The following is a 20,834-nucleotide window of genomic DNA, read 5'->3' as shown; positions in this document are numbered from 1 at the left end:
CAACAGTCAGAAACTCTACAGCCTTGTATTCAGACATTTTCTATGAAAGAAATTTTACTTATAGACAGCACATCATAAGTTTTCTTGTGTTTAGTTTAATCTTGTCACTTGGAGGAAAAGGAAGGAATTAATGTTTAATGAATCAACTGTGTCACATTCTTTTGTTTTTATATGCAGTATCTAATTTAATCCTCTCACTATCATTGTGAAGCAGATATAATTATCCTGACTTTTTATAAATGATGAGACAGCTTCATAAAGATTACATTAGTGGCCAATGACAGAAAAACCTCAACAGAAATTTTTCTCTTGCTTTGCAGTATTACATTCAGGCTGTCTCCATAAATGACTGACAGAGTCAAGTTAGAAAGAGAGGACCCTTAAGGTCAATTAAAATTTTCAGTCTTTTGGATTATGACACAGTTCATAATGTTTTTGGAAAATCTTTCAGAAGACTACTCTTTGCATTTTTTTTTTGAAATATACATTTTAGAAAAGTGATGCATTTATTGTGATATATTGATTTAGGCTTATTTGCATATATTTATATTTAAAAGTAGAACATTTATATATAATCTTTGTTAAATAATAAATCTACTTGATAAATAAACTTTTGGTCTTAAGTAGGGAGAGATTTTACTTATGTGTTTTAGAATTAGAATGAAATAAAAGTTCATTTTAGTAACTGATATTTAATCTAGTATTATGAAATTAGTCATTTAAGTTTTAAATTCACCATAACTGAAGACTATGGTGCCAGTGGAAATGAAGATATGCAAAGAAGTAAAATCTTTATCAAAAACTTAGTGAGAGACATTTCCCATTTTTGTGTCTCTTATGAGTTCTTAAATGACCAAATACTTAGTAGAATACTTAACTGTGGGATTAAAGAAAAAAAAGCTTAATAAGAAGCAAACAAAATCTATGATTATAAGAGCATAGAATCCATTGGATAATAGGACAATAGGCTTACATTAAGATTACAAATCCTATAGTTAAAGCAGGATTTATTTTAGAATTTTATCATTAAAAAGAAAATAAGTGTCTAGAGGTCTGAAGTATTAGACAATTTCTGTCTCACTCTGTAGTAGTAGTAGTATTTTTTGGATATGCTATATCATAGAATAGACACAGTTACTTTTCTCATACCCTGAGTGGATGCTATGGGTAGCATCTATCATGAGTGCCATAATAATTGTTCAATAAATTATGTTTTTTGAATTGAACAGATGTTTGGTTGCCTGACACTGCACCCAAAGACCAAAACTAACCAGGAATTTTAATTTTGAAGTCACCCTCCTGCCTCCAAAAGTTTAAAGACATATTTATTGGACAATACTTAGAAAAGAAGTAAAATTATGATAAGCAGGCAGACATATGAGCTCTGTGAGAATCAACAGGGCTTGATATTTCTAACATCATAAAAAAAAGAATTACTCAACTCCATGTGCATTACGTCTCAGGAGTCTCAGGATGATAAGAAAAATATGTTTTCAATCTTTCCCCAAATGTATTCAGTTCAATATGAGAATAGATATGTCTCATATTAATACTTAATTTCTAAATACTCATGAGCTCTATTAAAATTCTCTGGCAAAATTCTACCATGCTTTCCTTTCACTAGACTCTAACTCAAAGTTTTGTCAGGCTCTGACTGATTAGCAGGTTTTTTCTTTCCCAATCACATTTCTGAGCACACCCAAATGGAGCTCTGGGAACTCACTGTTTAAAAAATATTCTTTACAAAGTATATTAAGGGCTTGTTTAGATTATCTAAAGGAGATATAACTCAAGGTAATGGAGTGTAATAGAGAAATGTGAAATGTCTTTAAAGCAAGATCACTTAATATGGAGTTATCCTCTATATTCATATCTATTCACGAGAGTATGGAACTAAGTATTTTTTCAGATAGCTCAAGTCCACTATTAAATTAAAGGAGCCACCAATTATGCATATTGCATATGCACACTGAACCATTACATGAATGATCACATAAGCCACAACTTAATAACAACCATAATTTTCAGATGTAAGTGGTGTTCTCTTTCACTCATCACCATTTACCGTTCTGTGTTCACTAACAGAAAGGCTGATTAGCGAGCAGAACTACAGAAGGTGACTTTAAGCTCCAAACTTTGAAGAGCTCTCCTGAGGCTCAGGTGAGGCTCTGCTTGAAGTGGACAAGTGCACACAGAGGCATTTATTCAATAATTGGTGGGTGGATGGATGGACAGATGAATGGATGTCTTCTAAAGAGACACAGGACTGCAAATTTCCAATGATTAAATGGCTCCAGATATTCTAGTGATATTAAAAATTTGTATTTCCACGGTCATGAAGACACCCCAGAATAAATTTGCCCATACGCCCAGTTAGGTCTTCTCCACACAGGACTGTGTAAATAATCTTAATACAGACTTTTAGTAACAAATATTCTTTCTTCCTCATAATAGTTATTAAGAACTTCTATATCTCCTTCTCTCTGCAGGCAACTCTTCCCTCTCCTCCTTTGCAAAGAAAATAGTTTTAAAATGGGAACTCTCCTGAAACTCTCCTAAGCACTCTGAACTAATCTTTAATATTGGCCAATTTCTGTCCTGTATAGTTAAGTGTCTAACACCATGATACCAAATATTTATCCATGAAAATATAGTTTTTTCTAAGGCTAAAAGACCAGTAGAAAAAAGAAGGAATTAGAAAGTCCTTTTAGAAAGATGTTGTAAAGTCAATATTCAAGCTTATGAATACTCTATCTGAAGTTAAAAACACGAGAAAATTGTCAGTGTAAACTTCATGAAATGCTTCTAAGAATAAAGTTCTTTTGCTGCTTCTACACAGCAATTGATGCAACTTAGAAAGTTATATTGAATATTTGCTTGCTCCATATTAAGTAAGATATTTACTACATACCAAAGTAAGAGAGAAATTCTTACCACCGTCCTTGGTGCAGAGGTTGACAAGGTTATGCACTGTGTCCATCAGCTCCAGCTGCTGCTTCTGAAGGACACTGTTATTGGTGGTGGCTCTGTTCAATTGTTTCTCCAGTTCCTGAATTATATATGTTTGACGAGTAACCAAGCCTTGAAGATTCTCTTTCTCTTCCTTTAAGGTGTCCAATTCTTCCTTGTGCTTTCCCTCCATTTCAAAGATTTTATGTTCTAATAAACTACAAGGAAGTGAAGATAAAATTTAGTTTTAAAAATGCTATTAAAAAAACTGTGATTCAATTAGTTCCTGAGTTTATTTAAAGTGAGAAACTTTAGTTAGGTATTTCACCATGGAAATATTTTTTAAGTGAGACTCAAAAAATATATATATATGTAAATATAAATGTTATATAATATATATATATATATATATATATATATATATATATATATATAAATAGGAGTGATATATACAGCATGTGAAATGAAGAATTATTAGATCACTTATTGTTAGAGTAATGTTTATTTCCTGGGATGTATCTTATATCCAGGGTAGCTGACTTGGACCCTGTCTGCAGAAATTATAGTATAATTTTCATTAAAGAAATGGGTACAATAAGAAATAGAAACAACAGTTCAGAAAAATGTATGAACAAAACATAGATATTTACTTTGCTTCATTCATTTGGGATTCTCAAAACATTCACAGTGATTAAATTTCACAATAGTTTCGTGATGTCAAGGAAGAGCAAATTGATGCAGAAATCACAGGACCAGAAAGTAAGCTATCTGAAGTCACAATGAATTATATTTCTTGGGATTTTTGATACCTGGTCCTGTATCATAACCACTAGCTTACTTTATCTCTCAATCTAAGCTTTAGGATAAGGCCTAAAGGCACTGCAAGTTCCAAATCACTGAATACTTGGTTCCGAAAAGGAAGACCGTGTTAGCCTGGTGGCATGGTCTTACAAAAGGACTTGGGAAGCTTTGCTCAGAGTGATGCAGTCTTCAACTGAGAGCCGTCCTTCTCTCAGAACTCTTTGCAGGATACTCCCTTTGCTTATTACACATTAAAAATGATAGAGAACGCAGAAGCACTCTTGGATTCTAGCAATTGACTGGAAATAAAATGCATTTACATTTTATAGAGTGTATAATATACTAGTATCCCTCAGAGAAAAGCCTTATTCAGTTTTCTCAGTTCCATTTTCAGAAGGTCCAACCAGTCCTTAGTTTACAAGGTGTTATTCAAATGTAACATACCAGACTGGGCACTTAATTTACCTTGGAGAAATATAGCACTGAATCATTCCTATAAGTTCTCAAAAAGGGGACACTAGGGAATGTTTTAAACTTAATACTTAAGTGATAAAATGTATAGTGATTTGGGGAAAATGTGACAGCTATTTATATTTTTTAAAGAGTTTTTTGGAAATGAAAAATTCAGGCAAGGAGGTCAGAGTAAGATGAGAGTACCTCTAAAGGAGTAGGCATGATTCATTGTTTTATAGTGTTTTCTTCTGTGTCAATAACTTGCTGCTGGAAAACTTAGTAGTTAAAAAACAAACAAAACTAAACAAAATAAAACCAAAAGCCTTTTTATTGGTTAAAAAGTTCACCCACTCACTGGTTTAAGTGATTAGTGTACTTGCTATGGATGTCAGAGGAGGTTGTCTCTGTGCCTATTAATTTTTGGCCTTCAGATCTGAGAATTAACCACAACGGATGCCTTAGCTCTTCCTCAGTTTACTTTTTAATAATTATTGTTTCTCTTCCTAGGGTAATGATCAGCTGTTAAATGTCCATAAAATAGAGTCAGTTAACTTATGAGAAATTTTTCTTTTAAATTCACAAGAGTTATAGTATACTACCAAGAAACCTTAGAATTTAATGTAAAGAGCAACATTTGGATGTATAGTCATAAAATATTGGATAAAAATTCTGAATTACCATTTTGTTCCTGAAATAAGATGAGCACTGGCCTTTCAGTTTTCCTAATTAGTAGGTAACATTCTGGCTTGGAAAATATCATGCTATAGTTATAATTTGCATTTATTAGTTGCTATGTGCCAACAGTGCTCTCAGCACTATGTAAAATATATAATGACACTATTCTTACTCTAAGGATTCATTTTTAGAGAGAAATGAAATGAAAAAAATGAAAGAAAAAACCTCAAATGAAAAAAAAGCAGCTATAAGAAACTTCTATTGCAGACATAACACTTTTTTTTTTCCATTTGTGTTTTGACACTTTCTACTTTTGATGCATTCTTTGTTCAAGAAGACATATACTAAAAGATGGCTACTATCTGAGATGTCAATAAAGGAGCTTTTTGTCTGTTTTGTTTTGATTTTCAGGATATTTTGGAAAGAGATGAGAATGGAAGGTTGATCAAAGAAGTCCTGGTACCAAAGGAAAAAATTCTCAGCACTGGCTTGTGGAAGAAAAGGTCTGTATTTCCCAAGTAAAAGGAGTATACACTTAGCATGTTGGAAAGAATGTTAATTTTCATAATTCACTGAACAACCTTAATGCACCATGACTACCAGTTATCAAACAATATCAACATAGCCTGTCATCTTAAAATAGATATTCATGTAAAATAAAGAAGGGGCTGCTCAGGGAAGTAAGAAGCCTGCTGTGCATCAGACATCTCACTGGATTGGGAATGAAATATATTCATTAAAAATAAATATGCATTAAAAAACTATAAGCAAATTGGAAACATGTCACACTGTTTCCCAAATGGCAGGTCTTACCAGTTAATTATATCTTCCAGTCATTTTCTCATCTTATTTCTTCACTTGGATTCTCTTTAATAACTTTTGTACTCTAGTAATTCTCTATTAACTTTATTTACTAGAGATACCCTTTATATTAATGACAACTTTTTAGACTTCTTCAGGCAAAACTGATACCTTTTTGATACCACTCATCACTCCCTTCCATCTTCTCTTCATATCTGGCTTCCAAAAATACTATCCTCTTTTCTTTGATACTTCTCATCCATTAGTTATTATCTACTTGGGAAGTCAGCCTTTCCTCACGATATCCTAACTGGCTTGAATCCAAAACTCTTCTGCCAGAAAATATTCATATACCATCTCCACTTACTAATCACATTGTTGTAATACACCATTTTAGTTGTGTAGCATTTTAAAACCCTTATCTCCTTTGATTCTTAAAGTAATATAGTGATACAGAGTGAGTAGATGTTATAAGCCCCAGTTTAAAGGTAAGAATCTAAATACCTTGTATAAAATTGTGTACATACTGTGTCATAACCAAAATAAAAAGCCATGTCTTCTTAGACTAGAAATCTGCCCATGACAACCCAGTGCTATGAAAACTAGCTTTAGTGTCTCATCTCTTTGATTTAGTATAACATAATCTCTATCTACTTCCACCCGCTTATATTTTGCCAAGAATCAAGGCATCAACTTAACATCTCTTTAGTATTTGCTGCTCTCCATCTGGTTATTTTTGGGAGCTTGTCTTTCACAATATTTCAACCTATTCATCTTTTCCACATATAAAAACAAAATTTCTTTGCCAAGCCATTTTTTAAAAAAAATCTGAACTGAGATTTTCTTAAATATCACTCTGCCTTAACTCCTCTGCCATTAAATTTAATTTTCATACTCAATATATTGATCATATCCCTTTTTGTCCTGAGGCCTTTTATTGTTTCTCTTACTCTTCCCTATCCAGGTCAGCTGGGAGAGGCCAGCTCACCTAGGCACGGAGACTTCTATATACAAAGGTTGATCTGAAGGACAACATGACAACTCTACTGTCCTAAATTCAATTGGTAAAGTAGTCATATTTTCTCTATGATGGCCTTCAGCAGCAAGTTTAGTTTAGGTTTAAATGCATAATCCAAAACCTGGATGTTGATTCCAAACTCCAGTGTACTGTTTTCTAGAGTGCATTCAGTGTATTTTTATTAGGCATTCCATTGTTGAGTTCTACTGTCAAGTTTTGGGGAATGCTAAATTAAATAAATAATTTTATTATGATGCATCCTTTAGGATTAGTGTTCCATGGAACAACAATTTATGAAACTCTGCACCTAAATCTATTCAAATTGAACTTAAAATCCAAAGACAGAGTTTCTCACAGGATTCTCAATACTTCACGTTTCTCATCCTTCTAGAAACACTTTGAGAAGAGACATGCATAGAATTTTGGCACTTAACTTCTAGTTTGAGGCAGAGGTGTACTTTAATGAAGAATAAAATAAATAAAATAATCTAGGCCTTTAACTTCAGCAAAAGGTTCTAATTGAGTATATATAAAGCCCTATTTGAAGTTTTTTGTTGACTTTGTCCCCTAATTTTCACAGTTTGCCTCCTCCAACATATCTTACTGGAAATATTTCAAATCACTGAACACATCTTGAAGCTTTCACAGAAAAAGCTCTCCCTTTCAAATTGTTTCCCACAATAGGGTTCTTAACACAGCAGCAACTGAATTCACAGGAGCGACAGTTGTCTAAGCTCTATGTATGTAAGTATAGACCTCAAACAAGGAGGAAGATGTTAAAAATACAGAAACCTTCTCATTTTCATCTGTCTGAATCTCCTTATGGATGTTTCAATTTTTAAATTATTTTTAATCTGTATGGTGTCAACATGTGTTGCAAATATGGGTTTTAAAGAATGATCTTTATCCCCCATTCAAGCAAGGGCATAATAAGTTCAGGTTAAGTTTATACTTTAAGTTTCTAACTTGAACATAGTAAATTTTCTCTCAAACTTCATATTTAATATGAAGTTAAACATTTCTGTAATTCAAATGGGGAACAGAAGCATAGATCACTACAAGTAAACATTGTCAAATAAATTTTATAAAGTTTGGGGTAAATAAGAATAAGCTAAATATACTGTGGAAGCCAGAAACCAAGAAGAAAAAAATATATACACTTCATAACATAAAAGCATAGTTCTTCTGTAAAAAATAGGTTGAACAATAAATGACAAACTAGAGAAAATATTTACAACATATATGACAAAATTTTAACATCCATTAAAGAGCTTATATGAGGAAATAAAGGTATTAGATAAACAATCTAATAGAAAAGTGAGAAACATACATGAATAGTCATAGAAGAAGAATGCAAATGGTCAATAACCAGGAAAAGATGCACAATATAACCTCTCGGGTAGACAAGATTAATCAAATGGCTAGCAACGTTTGGGGAAACGAGAAAGCCCATGAACACTTGGGGAGAATGTAAAATTTGCAGAAAATCTATTAATATCTTTGAAAATTTAAAATAATCACATAAAAGTTCTATTAAATTGTAAATTTTAGTGCATCTCGAGCAATGAATGAGGTATATGTGTATATAGTTACATGTGTAATATATCTATGATAAATTTTTATAAAGTACATAACCCCAGCATCTTAAAAATAGTTACAATCTATACACATACACATAAATGATTTAAATATGTACTTGTGCATATGTGTAATTGTATATGGGTGTGTATCTCTGTAAGCACACAGATAAACATGCACACTCCATATACACATGTATAATTAGTATATTCATTAAAAAAATCTGGAAGAATAGGCACCGAACTGCCAATCTGTTAATGATGATTCTCTGCAGGGGGTGGAGGAATACAGTTTGGGACTCTGAATTTCAATTTATACACTTCTATAAAATTTAAAATTTAAATCAGTTAAGTTTGTGTTGATTTTTTTATCAGAGAGATGTGGTAAACAGTCATGAGTCTAGAATGGTCTGAGAAGATGTTGTCTAGAGATGAAAAAATTGGGTTGAATTAGTGAACCTCAAAATGTGGACTGATAACCTTGGCTGCCATGCAATGGGCTTTTGAGGATGCAGAATAGTGGTATAAAAGCCATCTGTATTTTATTTATGTTAAGAACAATGAATACATTTACAATATTTAATGTAAACTATGTGATCTGTTTTCCATTAAAATATTTTTTAAATTGTATGTGTGTTTCTGTGTACACAGATAAATGACATTTATTGGGATATTTGCCAGTTCATTTGCCAGTTCATCAGTCAACATTCAAAAAGCATTTAATACTCTATATATTATGTGTAGAGAACTGTGCCTGGGAGCATGAAGACAGAAATAAATAAAACACAGTCTCTATGTTCCAGAAGTTCACAGCCCAGTAGTAGAGATACACACACATACACACACACACACACACACACAATTACCATGTGATGGGATAAGTGAAGTAATGGGAGGAAAAAACAAGGTAGAGTGTTATCACTTAAGTTGTAATGAGCAAATCTATTTGGCAGAGTCAGAAAGTTTCTTGGAGGGGTAATATCTGCACTGAGTTTTGAAGGGCCAGAAGTTTGTGAGTTGAAGAAAGGACTACAAGGCATTCCAGACAAGGCAAACATCAAACATGTTTGAAAAAACATCGTCTTCAGTGATACTAATAACCAGTATGATTAAACACTTATTATGTGTTTCAAGCACTGCCCTCAGTATTTTATATGCAATAACTCAGTTAATCCTCACATCAAATCCATGTACAACTATTATCATCATCCCTGTGTTACAAATGAGAACACCAAAGCACAGAGAGTTTACACAACTTGCTCAATGTCACACAAATAATATGTGGCAGAGTTGTTTAACAGCAGAATCAAGGCAAACCCAGGCAGTCTGACCTTAGAGCTCCTGCTCTTAGCTATTAGACCATACTTCTAAAATATAAGAAGACTTCTGAAAGTAAGGTTATAAAATTAGGATTATAATGATCATGGACCATGTTCCATGCTAAAGAACTTGAACTTTCCTCAGTCCCTTACAGAGAATGAGAAGAGGGTTGGGCAGATGCTATCTAGAGATTTAAAAGTTGTGCTGAACTAGTGTGTGTGGAGACCTAAAAAAATGGGAAAAATAATCTGACTTGAATTTTAGAAAGAATTTTAGCAGACTTTTGGATGATAGGTTTGAGAGACATGAGGTAAGCCATGCAAAGAGGCCACTGCAATGGCTAAGACAAAAATTAATGGGATTTTGACATAAGACAGAGTCAGAGTAAATAGAAAGAAAAAGATAGATTGGAAAAACATTTAGAAGATGGAATTGACAACATAAACAGTGACTGATACGTTGTGATTTTACTTTAGTATTTTGTAAAGAACTTATCAAATGGAGGATAACTTTGATTAGAAAGACTGTGATTTAAATTTTCATTTATTTAGGCATAATAAGTATTAAAAATCAATACTTCACTATTCCATTACAAAAATTTGTTAGCAAGGTATAATTTAGTATCTTGAAATTATACACACTTCAATTACTTAAAATTAACTTAACAGCTTCCCATAACCTCTAGCTAGAAGACAGATGGAGCTTGTCAAATAAGTTCAGTGAATTCCCAAGGTAAAATAGTTTATATTTCCTACTCTAGTATTAGGAGGAATAAATAATGATCTGTATAGGAGTAGGCCAAAAACAACTAGCCTATCCCTTTCTTCAAATTTGTATTTGATTATGCTGAGGACAACTTGACAACCATATCAATTAATCCTGAGGCTGCATCATATTGGAAAAACATTTTTATAATAATTAAGACAGAGAATCATATGGACTTGAATGCTAATTTTGCCATACATCAGCTGTTTGGTCATGGGCAAGTTACCTGACCTCTTTGAACTTGAGTTTCTTTATATAAAATGAAAATAACAATAGATAGTTTGCAGGATTAGTTGGAGGATTAGCAGTAGTGTATGTAAAGCACCTGGCTTAGATGTTCACCTACCTGATATTAGATAACTAGGCAGATAATTTTGCTGAAACTATGTCAGAATGATCACCATTTGTGTAGTTTCACTTCACTCTAAATGGTCTAACTGAAGATTTCCCTAATCTTCATTCTGCATATTCAACACAAGTTTGATCAAGAAAGCCCAAGGGCTCCATCTTTGTACACATGGAGTGTTGATTTCTCTTCCTGTGTACCCTGGTGAGGCAGAAGAATTTCTTCTAGAATACTTTTTTCACCTGGCTATGCTCCAACCTTGGAAAAAGTTGGGGTTAAGTCACAGATGGACAGGTGCCTTGAAACCTAGTCAGCTCACCAAATCTTGACACCAGAAGATCGAGTTACATATTTAGCTCAGCTGAAGGAATTTGTATTATGACATCCTTCCCTGTCTACCTCTCTTTTCTATTTTTTTGAGCAGAAATATACTGGAGGAATCCAATAAAAGTTGACAATTACATGTCTCACTTTGTCATACCAACCCTCTGTGTGAGGTAAATATTAATGCTTCTCCTTTTTTGAGTTCTTGGTTGTATAATTTCAATTATATGGGCCAGTTACTGATCTCTTACTTCTAAGTGCTATTTCCTTGAGGAAAGGAATGAAACCAAGTTTTGAGATTAGGATAGCATCCAATAAAAAGAAATCCTAAAAAAAGCAAACTGGAAGCTTCTTGGAGTCACCCCCAACTAGATTGTTAGGAAAACAAACAGCAGAGCAAGTGTTGTTAATCCTACTCCTGCTTTGTGCCTTTGGCCCTTTAGGGGATAAAGAAGTGAACCTAATGAGGCCAAAATTCTGTTTTCAACCCTACAAGTGATGCATTTAATTTGTCAGGATGTAAATCAGCAGGACTTCTCAGCATGATTGTGTAGTATAATCCTGTCCATAAAATATTCCTCTGTGTTCTGCCAAAGAAGTGGTGCCAAAGAAGTGGTGGACCCTCTGAAGGGCCAGTTCACTGACTTGGCAGCTGAGGCCCCATCATACTCAAAACTGGTAAGTCACATACCCAGACACAACCCCTAACATTCCCGGGGGAGGCAGCAAAGCGTAATTTAGATAATCCCCTTTGCAAAGTGTATTAGCTGATCCAAACCAGACCTGGCCGACAAATGGCATGTTGTTCTTACATTTCATAGATGCCTCAATGTAGAAATAGCTTCTTGTTGCATTTGGAGGATTAAGATTCATTTAAGGAATAGGTATGGATGATCAATAAACTATTTTAAAATACATAAACAGCTTCATGCTTGACCTTCACCTTCTATCCACTTAAATGGTATGGGGGGGCACGTTTCTTTGTTGATCTAGAAAGAGCTTGGCAGAGTTCCTCCAATTCCATTTCACATATGAAAATAAACAATAATAATAAACATAATAGGGAAAGTATGCTGTGTATCACAAATGGGTACTTCTGTCTTGTATAAAGAAAAACACTTTTCTTCTAAGTGGTTTGTGGAAGAATATGCCTGGTTTAAGAAGAGATGTCCCACGCACTTTGATAGAAAAATACCCCCAGGAACCACATGTGAGGTAATGTCATACTCGAGGGTCAAAAACTAAGGGGTGCAGAGTAGGAGTAAAAGATGCATCTAAGTTTTTTTCAGCATGAGCGCAGAAATGAATTTCAAGTTAAAACCTAAATCCCTGAATGCATTGTGAAATACCTATACTGCTAGGAAATGAAATTGTTATAATCTTGAAAAAATTTATCATAATCAATAAATGGTGTGATTTGTATATATAAGAAAACCTGAATTTTCCTTAGAAATTAGAATTCAGTGAGGGAAAAACTCATCAGCAGAAGGCATGTATGTGCTTGGGATCAGGAGTCAGATTCGTCTGAGAGGCCTTGGCACATGGAGAAACCCTGCACACTTGAGCCGCAGTGCAGCTCTTCTGAGAGCTCAAACTTTGACTCAGCTTTACTGATGGAACAGAGAGAACATTTTTTAAGCAGTTGCTGTTGAAAAAAAATTATTCTATGGTGAGAATTCCATAGAAGGAAATGATACCAGGTGCCATATCAAGAATCATAATGGAAAGACAAAAGAATCCAACATGATCTGGAATTAGGGTAGGTAGGGTATATTTGGAAGAAGAGGAGGGGAAGAAGAAGAGAGAGGAGTAGGGAGAGTGGGGGAAGGAGAAGAAGAAGAAAGAAAAGAGAGAAAGAATGAATATGAGCAGGAGGGAGGGAAAGAGACAGAGACAAGAAGAGATGGAGAGAGCAGAGTACAAGTGACACTTAAGAAAAGCATTTGTTTTTGTAGTTAAGGGTGAGCACTTACAGGCCTCCCTACACCAAAAGATAATACACATATCAGCAGCAGGAGAATTGAAGAGTGTAAATTCATGCTGATGACTTTTTTAATAGAGAAATCATATGTGGCCACACACTTAGTGAGAGATGAATCAAAACGACCCTAGGTTACACCTATAAAATGAAATATCATGTAGTTATTAAGAATTATACTAGAGGGATCTTTACTGATTAAAAAATGTATCTATCTCCACAGAAAGCAGGCTGCAAAACAGTATGCATAGCATGACACAACTTTCTGAGAAAACATATTTATATTTTTTATACAGCAACATATGAAGCTCTCTCAATGTGATGGGATTATGGTTTTTAATTTTCTTGTGTACCTTCTCACTTTTCTACAATAAATGTGTGTTATTTATAGAATTATAAAAACAACCTAAGAACACGTTAAAATTGTCATTATTTTACTTGTTCATTCCTAGACAAAGCTTTCACAATAGCATCTTGAAACGTGATTATAAATGGGGCTTGCTTTTAGCGACAAAGTTAAAGCATGGTAGGACCCCTAAATCAAGGGATAGTTGCCGTAAAGTATACCTGCTACATGTATGTGTCTGGTTACTGTGAAAATGCAGTGGGATAAATGGTACTTTTAAACAGGATTTTCAATTCCAGAACATTTCATCATGCAACCAGTTCAGAGTCAAGTCTTGTCAAGTTTATTTATAGTTATTTAGTTATACAGTTTACCCCATGACATAGTACAAAGATAAACAAATGTAGGACTTAGAAATACAAGTCACAAAACATGGATTGACCCCTTTCAGACTCTAAACCAAAAGTCAGGTTTATCTTCTTCATGTAAAAGTTTAATTATAATCATTGTCATTAAGGCCTACACTTAGCATAAAGTTGGGAAATCTTTCTAGGTTGAAGACAGTACTGAGGGATCATGTGCTACAGTGGAAAGAGAAGGACTAGGAATAAAAAACCTGGATTACATTCCCAGTTGTGCCACCAGCAAGCTGTGTGACCTTGGATAGATCACTCTCTTCCACTGAGTCTGTTCCCTCATCTGTAAAGTAAAAGGAGAACTAGCAGTTCATCTTAGGTGCCTTTCTGGTTTGGAACATGGTGGAAACTCTGGTTCCACCGAGACAATGGTATTTAATTAGTTTGTAGCAACACAAAGATCTTTAAATCCATATAATGCATAAGAACTGAAACTTCTTCAAGCTGTCCGAATATCCAGAAGAAAATGCAGTTAATATACAATATATTTGTTCTACAGAGGTCAGTGCTTTGATTGAATTGCCCATCATGAATGCCAGTGACTTCAAAATTATGTAGTCTATATATCATCCTGGCTATCAGGATCTGTAAGTCCCTTTCACTTACCTGAGATGATTCATAGTTTATAAAACACATCTATAAAGCTAACCAAAGAAATTTATTATGTTCAGAGTTAATGGCTTTAAATGGAAGGGGGAAACAACATTTCAATCAGCTTTATAGGGAAATAATTTTCTGAAAAGAAAATTTGCTTCTCTCCCATGAAAGATCTCTGAATTCAAACCTTGTAGCTCTGTACAAGGTTTAGGGCTGGTAGAGTGATAATTCAAGTTAAAGAGTTTCAGAAGCTCTATCTTTTCCCTACTTTTTGGTTCTGCTGAAAATTGTCAATATTTTGTGTCACCAAATTTAGTCATAGAATCAATTAATTTTTGTGGATATGGTAAGATTTGAACAACTGAACATGAGATAAATTAGTGTTAAAAGTTATTAAAAGCAAATATTTCAAGAGTGTAAGCAACAGTATTAATCTTATTGTTGACATACTTGCTGTAGTCACCTTAAGCTCTCATTCCTTTTTATATTAAAAATTAATTTGGGTCTGTATTTTGCTTTTTGCAAATTACATCAATCTTTTTTTAAGAGTTGGCAGAGTGGTGGAGGATATAAATAAGTACAAATGTACATATTTTTGGAATATAACAATCTTCACCTGTTTTTCTCATGAATCTTTAGGATTTCATTTGTCTGTTGAAGAAGTTGTTTCTCTAGCTTGTATGTTGATAATGAATTCTCCAGCAGTTGTATTTCAAGTCGAGAAGTTTGATTTAGTACCTTAAGATAAAAGATAAAAACATTTCAATCTTTACAAAGAGTCAAAACAATTATTTTGGGGTTTTTATTTAGCTGTGTTTTCTTTTTAAGTAATATTTCTTCTAGAATAATTAAATGGTCTACATTCTACTAATTAATGCCTTACATGTCTCAAACATTATATTTGTTCAAGATTGAAGTTGCAGTTGAATGAGAAAACTGAGTTGTTAAATCCATTTTCATATTTCAATTTTCATTTCCTCAAACCCTAGGATGTTCCCCTGTGCTAAATGTCTTATATATATTATCTCCAATATTTACAAGTACAAGATAAATGTTAGTACAAGGTCTTAGATATTGTGTGTAACAAAGAATAACTACTAGGCATGTAAAACATGTCTGCCTTGATCCATCACCTCGCAAAAACTAATTAGAAATTTGCAAAAAACTCGTGATATAGTTTAGACAGATTCATGATAACAATTACTGAACACCTATCATGTTAGTTCATGTCAGCCCTTCCAGATGTCATCATATCACGGACATGGGTACACATTGAAAAGAGGAATTGTTATGATCAGTTTACAAATGAGGCAACTGAAGTTCAGAGAGAAGCCAGAACCACACAGGAACCAAGGGAAGAGTTGGGTTTCAAACCCAGACACTGTGACTCTAATTCTAATGCTTTACACAGAAAACCAAGAAGAGGGAGAAACAAACCATCCTGAGTCTTCATCTGAGGAGATGAAGTGACCAGGAACCCAGACTGCACTGAAGACAGACTGTTAGTTATCCTTTCAACTGCACTATGCTGGGTCCTCAAGAAACAGTAAATGTTCACCTCATCTTGAATCACAAAGATTCATGCTGATAGTCAAGCTTTAATATAACATGAGTCTGAGCCATGAACCCAAACCTATCCATCCTCCAAGCAAACATCACACACTCCAGTCCTAGAAGATGCCTTCAAACTGTGCCACTGCCTTTGTCCTGCCCCCTTCTCCTTCTTCTTTAAGGGAGGTAAAAAGGGCAAGAAAGAAGGTAAAATTATAGTTTTAAAAGCTCCCTATGTCATTTGAGAATTTTTGAAACCACCATACCTTTTTTAGAACTATGTATTGAAAGGAACCTGGGAAACCTTCTGGAGGGTCAATATCAATCTAAAGGGTCCTCCTCTAAAAATGACACCAGTAGAACTTTCCTCCTTCTTTGTAGCAGGTCTAAACCTGGGATTATATCAGATGCACACAGAAAAAGCCTTTTCAAAATATACTGACACAATCAGGGCTGGGCTTGGACTAATGGAGATTGTGGGGAAAGGGGATGTATTTGCAGGGGGAGCAGGACAGGGACTAGGGTGAGATGAGAGAGGCAACTGCCTGAGTTGTAAAATTTAAGGATGTGTCAAAAAACTCAATAATCAAGATAAGTAATATTTGAATGCAACATTTTGAAAGATCAAAATTAATGTAAAAAAGTCCAAGTTGAACAGAATATCATTTTAAAATAAAGACAGGATATGCTACTACAAATATATGATTCAGTCTTACATAACTTGCTCTCATTCTTTTCATCCTAGTCCCAGTCCTGCTGAAGGGGTTGGGCCAGGGGGTTAGGGAAAAGAATACTGAGATGGGGCATTTAGCTTTAAAAAAGTTTTAAGCTACTATGATTCATTTATACAACTGTCATGAATATGGATCTGAAAACCAGTCTAAAAGTTACTACTACTAATTAAAACTCATATTTGTGGAGTGTTCCAGAGTTTTAAAAAAGTATTTCCCATCTTGAATTGCTTCATTTGAGGAAACACAGGAGCAAGAGGACCTGAGATTTGAAGATAGAGTTAAAAGCAGCCCAGAGGAAAAAATGGCAGAGAATGTAAAGATGAGGGATGCACAATATATAACTTTCAACTATTAAACATATTTTTGTCTGGGCAAGTTTTCTGTTTGTTTGTTCATTAACTAGAATGACTATTTATAAAATAATTAAATAGGGGATGACACATCTATATTTTTTAGTGAAGACCCTCAATGTGCCGTACATTGTCTCACTGAATCAAGCAAATCATATGCTGTTAAATGAAATCTGTTTTCTCCTTTGTTCACTGTATCCTCTGATCACACTTCCTGATATTCTCAAATACCAAAACTTTTATTTTACAAAGGACAAAAATTGTTCTTTTCCATGTCTGAGAAGAGAACACTGAGAACAAAATGGAACCATCCAAAATTGAAAATGAAGTTGCCTGTATCTAAGTCTGGAGACACTATAGCTCCTAACTTTTCTCCACTTTGTCCTACAAAATCCATTTGCTACACAGCAACCAGAGTGATCTTTTTAAAAACACAAATCAGATGTCATTTCCGATATTAAATAAGCTAATGACTTCCCTTTACAATCAGAACAAATTCCAAAGTTCTTGGCCTAGCCCTACAAGGTCCTATGTGATCAGGACCCTGATTACTTCTCAGATCTCACTTCCTTTCAACTCACCCCCTTGTTTATTATGCTCCAATAATATTGGCCTTCTTTCTGCTACCCCAACATGCCAAATTCATCTCCATCTCAGGGTCTTTCCAGTTTCCCCTGCCTGGAATGTCCACCCCTTCGCAGACGCATGGCTGATTTCTTTTCATCATTCATGTCTTACCAAAGGAGGCCCTTCCTGGCTCTTCTCTGTAGAGGAGCTCCCCCATCATCCTCCATCAGGTGGCCTTGTTTTACTTTCTTTATGAAATCATCACTATTGGAAATCATCCTGTCAGTATGCTCATATGCTGCCTTTCTGCCCCGTGAGGATGTCAGCTGCACAGAGGCAGGACTACTCCATCTGGAGCCCTCCAAACCTCCAGAGCTCAGCATGGGGCCTGGAATCCTGGGGCACTCAGAGCTATTTGTTAGATGATATGCTAGGCAGTGGATAGTGAGTCGGTTTTCAAGTTGCGTCATGCTCAGAGGGTAACAAGATAGGGTAGCAAGCCAGGTGAGTATCAAGCTGGACTTCAATGATAACAGCCCAAATCTAAAGCAGCATCTGAATGTGGGAGAAAGAGGGGGACAAATCTCAGAAGTCCAGGCTAAGTGTCAGGTCATCTCAGGCCGATTTTGAGCACAAAAGCCAACCCCTTCTCTTCTTTCCCCATCACCTTAACCCAATAGCTGCTTTATTTCAACTCTCTCCCTTGGTGTATTAAAATAGGCCTGAAGTTCAAAAGCAGGCAACTGACGAGAACTGTACAGGAAACTATGATAAATTGACCACTTTCTTTCCATGTGTCTATGGAAATTGCTGCTTAGCAATAATCTAAGTGTTCCATTAAAATGACAAAAGACATTTCCTTCTTTAGCCTAAACACATTCCAAAAGCATATACCAGAAAGAAAGAAAAGAAAGAAAGAGATAGAGAGAGAAGGAGAAAAAAGGAAAGGAAAGGAGAAGGAAAGCAAAGCAAAGGGGAAAGTGAAGAGTATATGACACAAGCCCCCAAGAAACAATTTCAAAGCTTAAATTTTTCAGAATATACCACAGAGTAAGGAAGATATAAGACTTGGAACTGCGGATATATGGACTATAAAATTTCAGTTCTTTCTTTAAAAAATAAGCAAAATTAAAAAAAATAAAAATTACTGTTTTTTTAAAGAAAGTGAGCTAGATAATTTCATCCAGCTTCCCTTTAATACCTGAGTGCCTCTAATCTTCCTTGAAAGGAAAATCTCCCACAGAAGAAAATTTCTTTCACTGGCATATTAACTTTGCAATCAGCCTTGCTGTAGGTTTGTGTTTTCTTTTACTTTAACTGTCTTTCAAATAAAAAATATAACACAAGGTATGATGTCTTGGCAATTAGACTTTTACAGAAGATTGAAGGCTGGTACATGTACATGGAATGAGAGTTAGATCACCATTTTACAAAATCAATGAAATAATTTATTTGGTCAGTGATGGGCAATGTGACAAAGTATCACCCTACAGTTTTCCTGTTAATTTCCAAGGGGAAAATGGACAATTGGAATGGAGAGCTATGGAGCCTTTTACCCTAACCAAGTTAAAATAGCGTCACTGAGAGGGTGGCGAGCTGGCATTTGTGCCTCCTGATGAGATGGAATAGGAGGTGACCAGTAATTCTACACAGTACTCCCACCACCATGTTCAACTCAACCTAATTAAGCCTGTAGACTTAATTTCCAGTTTAAAAAAAAGTACAGGGGATGGAAGAGTAAAAGAAATATTCAGACAATTTAAGAATATGGGACAGTATACAGAGCAAAACCTCAAGAAAAACAAGAAAGTCAAACAGAGAAAGACAAATATTGTATGTTATCACTTATATGTGGAGTCTAAAATATAAAACAAACTAGTGAATATAACAAAAAAGAAACAGACTCGCAGTTACAGAAAACAATTTAGTGGTTACCAGTGGGGAGCGGGAAGGTGAGGAGAGGCAAGATAGGGGTAGGGGATTAAGAGGTACAAACTACTATGTATAAAATAAGCCACAAGGATATATTGTACAGCACAGGGAATATAGTCAATATTTTATAATAACTATAAATGGAGTCTAATCTTTAAAAATTGTGCACCACTCTGTTGTACACCTGAAATATATAATATTGTAAATCAACTATACCTCAATTTTTAAAAATGTAAGATTACTCCAAATTAAAAGGGACTATTAACTCTTGAAAAGTAAAATGTCTATGAAATTTTTGGCAGAAAAATTGAGGAAATTTGAATGGGAAAATAAGTTAATCTTGGAGAATTATTAATTTTAGTCATAATAATATGTAGATAATACTAGAAAATTAGTTAATCTTGGAGAATTATTAATTTTAGTCATAATAATATATAGATAATACTATATATAATAATTATATTGTATATTTTAATTTATATTATATATAAACATATAATGTATTTATAATATAATGATAACCTCACTGGGTTATGGAGTTTAGTAGCGATAGTACTTGTATTACAGATGCAGAAATTTTGGGTAAAAGTAACTTGCCCAACAGAGCTAATTCACAGTAGAGCCATAATGGAAGCCAGGTAATCTGTCTGTAGTCTGAGTTCCTTCCCATAGGCTCATGCAGCTGTACACAAGTAGCTTCCCTCTGGAAAAGAAAGGTATCTCCCTTCAGTCAATAACAACTGCTATCAAAATGATTTCTTTCAATCACCAGGAGATCTTCTGCTTGTTGCAGCTGATGGCATCTGACTTCTCTCCAGTACTCACCCCAGTGCTACACTAGCATCACGAGGCAGGAAGATGGCCACATTTCTCATGTTCCTCATAGTACAGAGAAAATACATTCATCCAATGTTCTCAGTCAGTCAGAACATCTTTGCAGTAGGCTGCTTCTGTTCAAAGTCCTATTCTGACCCATCCCACTATTTGTGGGTATATATTACCATCAACACACAACCCTTGGGACATTGTCCTTGGCTTGGGAGCACTGGACTGAAATATACAGAAATTAAGAGACTAATATCAGTGAATTTAATCATTCAATAAGTATTTATTGAGAGCCTACTGTGTACCAAGTACTGTTTTAAATCCTAAGGATAGAACAGTAAGCAAGACAGACAAAATCCTTGCTCTCTAGAAGTTTGTTTCTTGGTGCAGGGGTTAGCCAGCTTTTTCTGTAAAGGGCCATATAGTAAATATCTTAGTCTTGGCAGGCTCTGGTGAAACTACTCAATTCTGCTGTTTTATTGAGAAAGCACCAATATACAACATATAAA

At 34.6% G+C, this 20,834-nt stretch overlaps 1 protein-coding gene across 1 annotated transcript in view; it reads right to left on the bottom strand.

The window, feature by feature from the left end:
• The window catches only part of ANGPT1 (angiopoietin 1), a gene marked incomplete at its 5' end in the record, with an annotated part of 246,556 nt that overhangs the window by 72,893 nt on the left and 152,829 nt on the right, over nucleotides 1-20,834 (bottom strand). The window contains 2 exons of the mRNA XM_082600829.1: nucleotides 2,935-3,167; nucleotides 14,983-15,104. Coding sequence (XP_082456955.1) covers nucleotides 2,935-3,167; nucleotides 14,983-15,104 — 355 coding nt within the window. The remainder of the gene's footprint in view (nucleotides 1-2,934; nucleotides 3,168-14,982; nucleotides 15,105-20,834) is intronic.

Source organism: Mesoplodon mirus (assembly GCF_964341445.2).
Source record: "Mesoplodon mirus genome assembly, chromosome: 16".
Lineage (NCBI taxonomy): Eukaryota > Metazoa > Chordata > Mammalia > Artiodactyla > Ziphiidae > Mesoplodon > Mesoplodon mirus.
Note: the sequence above shows the minus strand (reverse complement) of the source record. Positions and strands in the feature narration are given on the sequence as shown.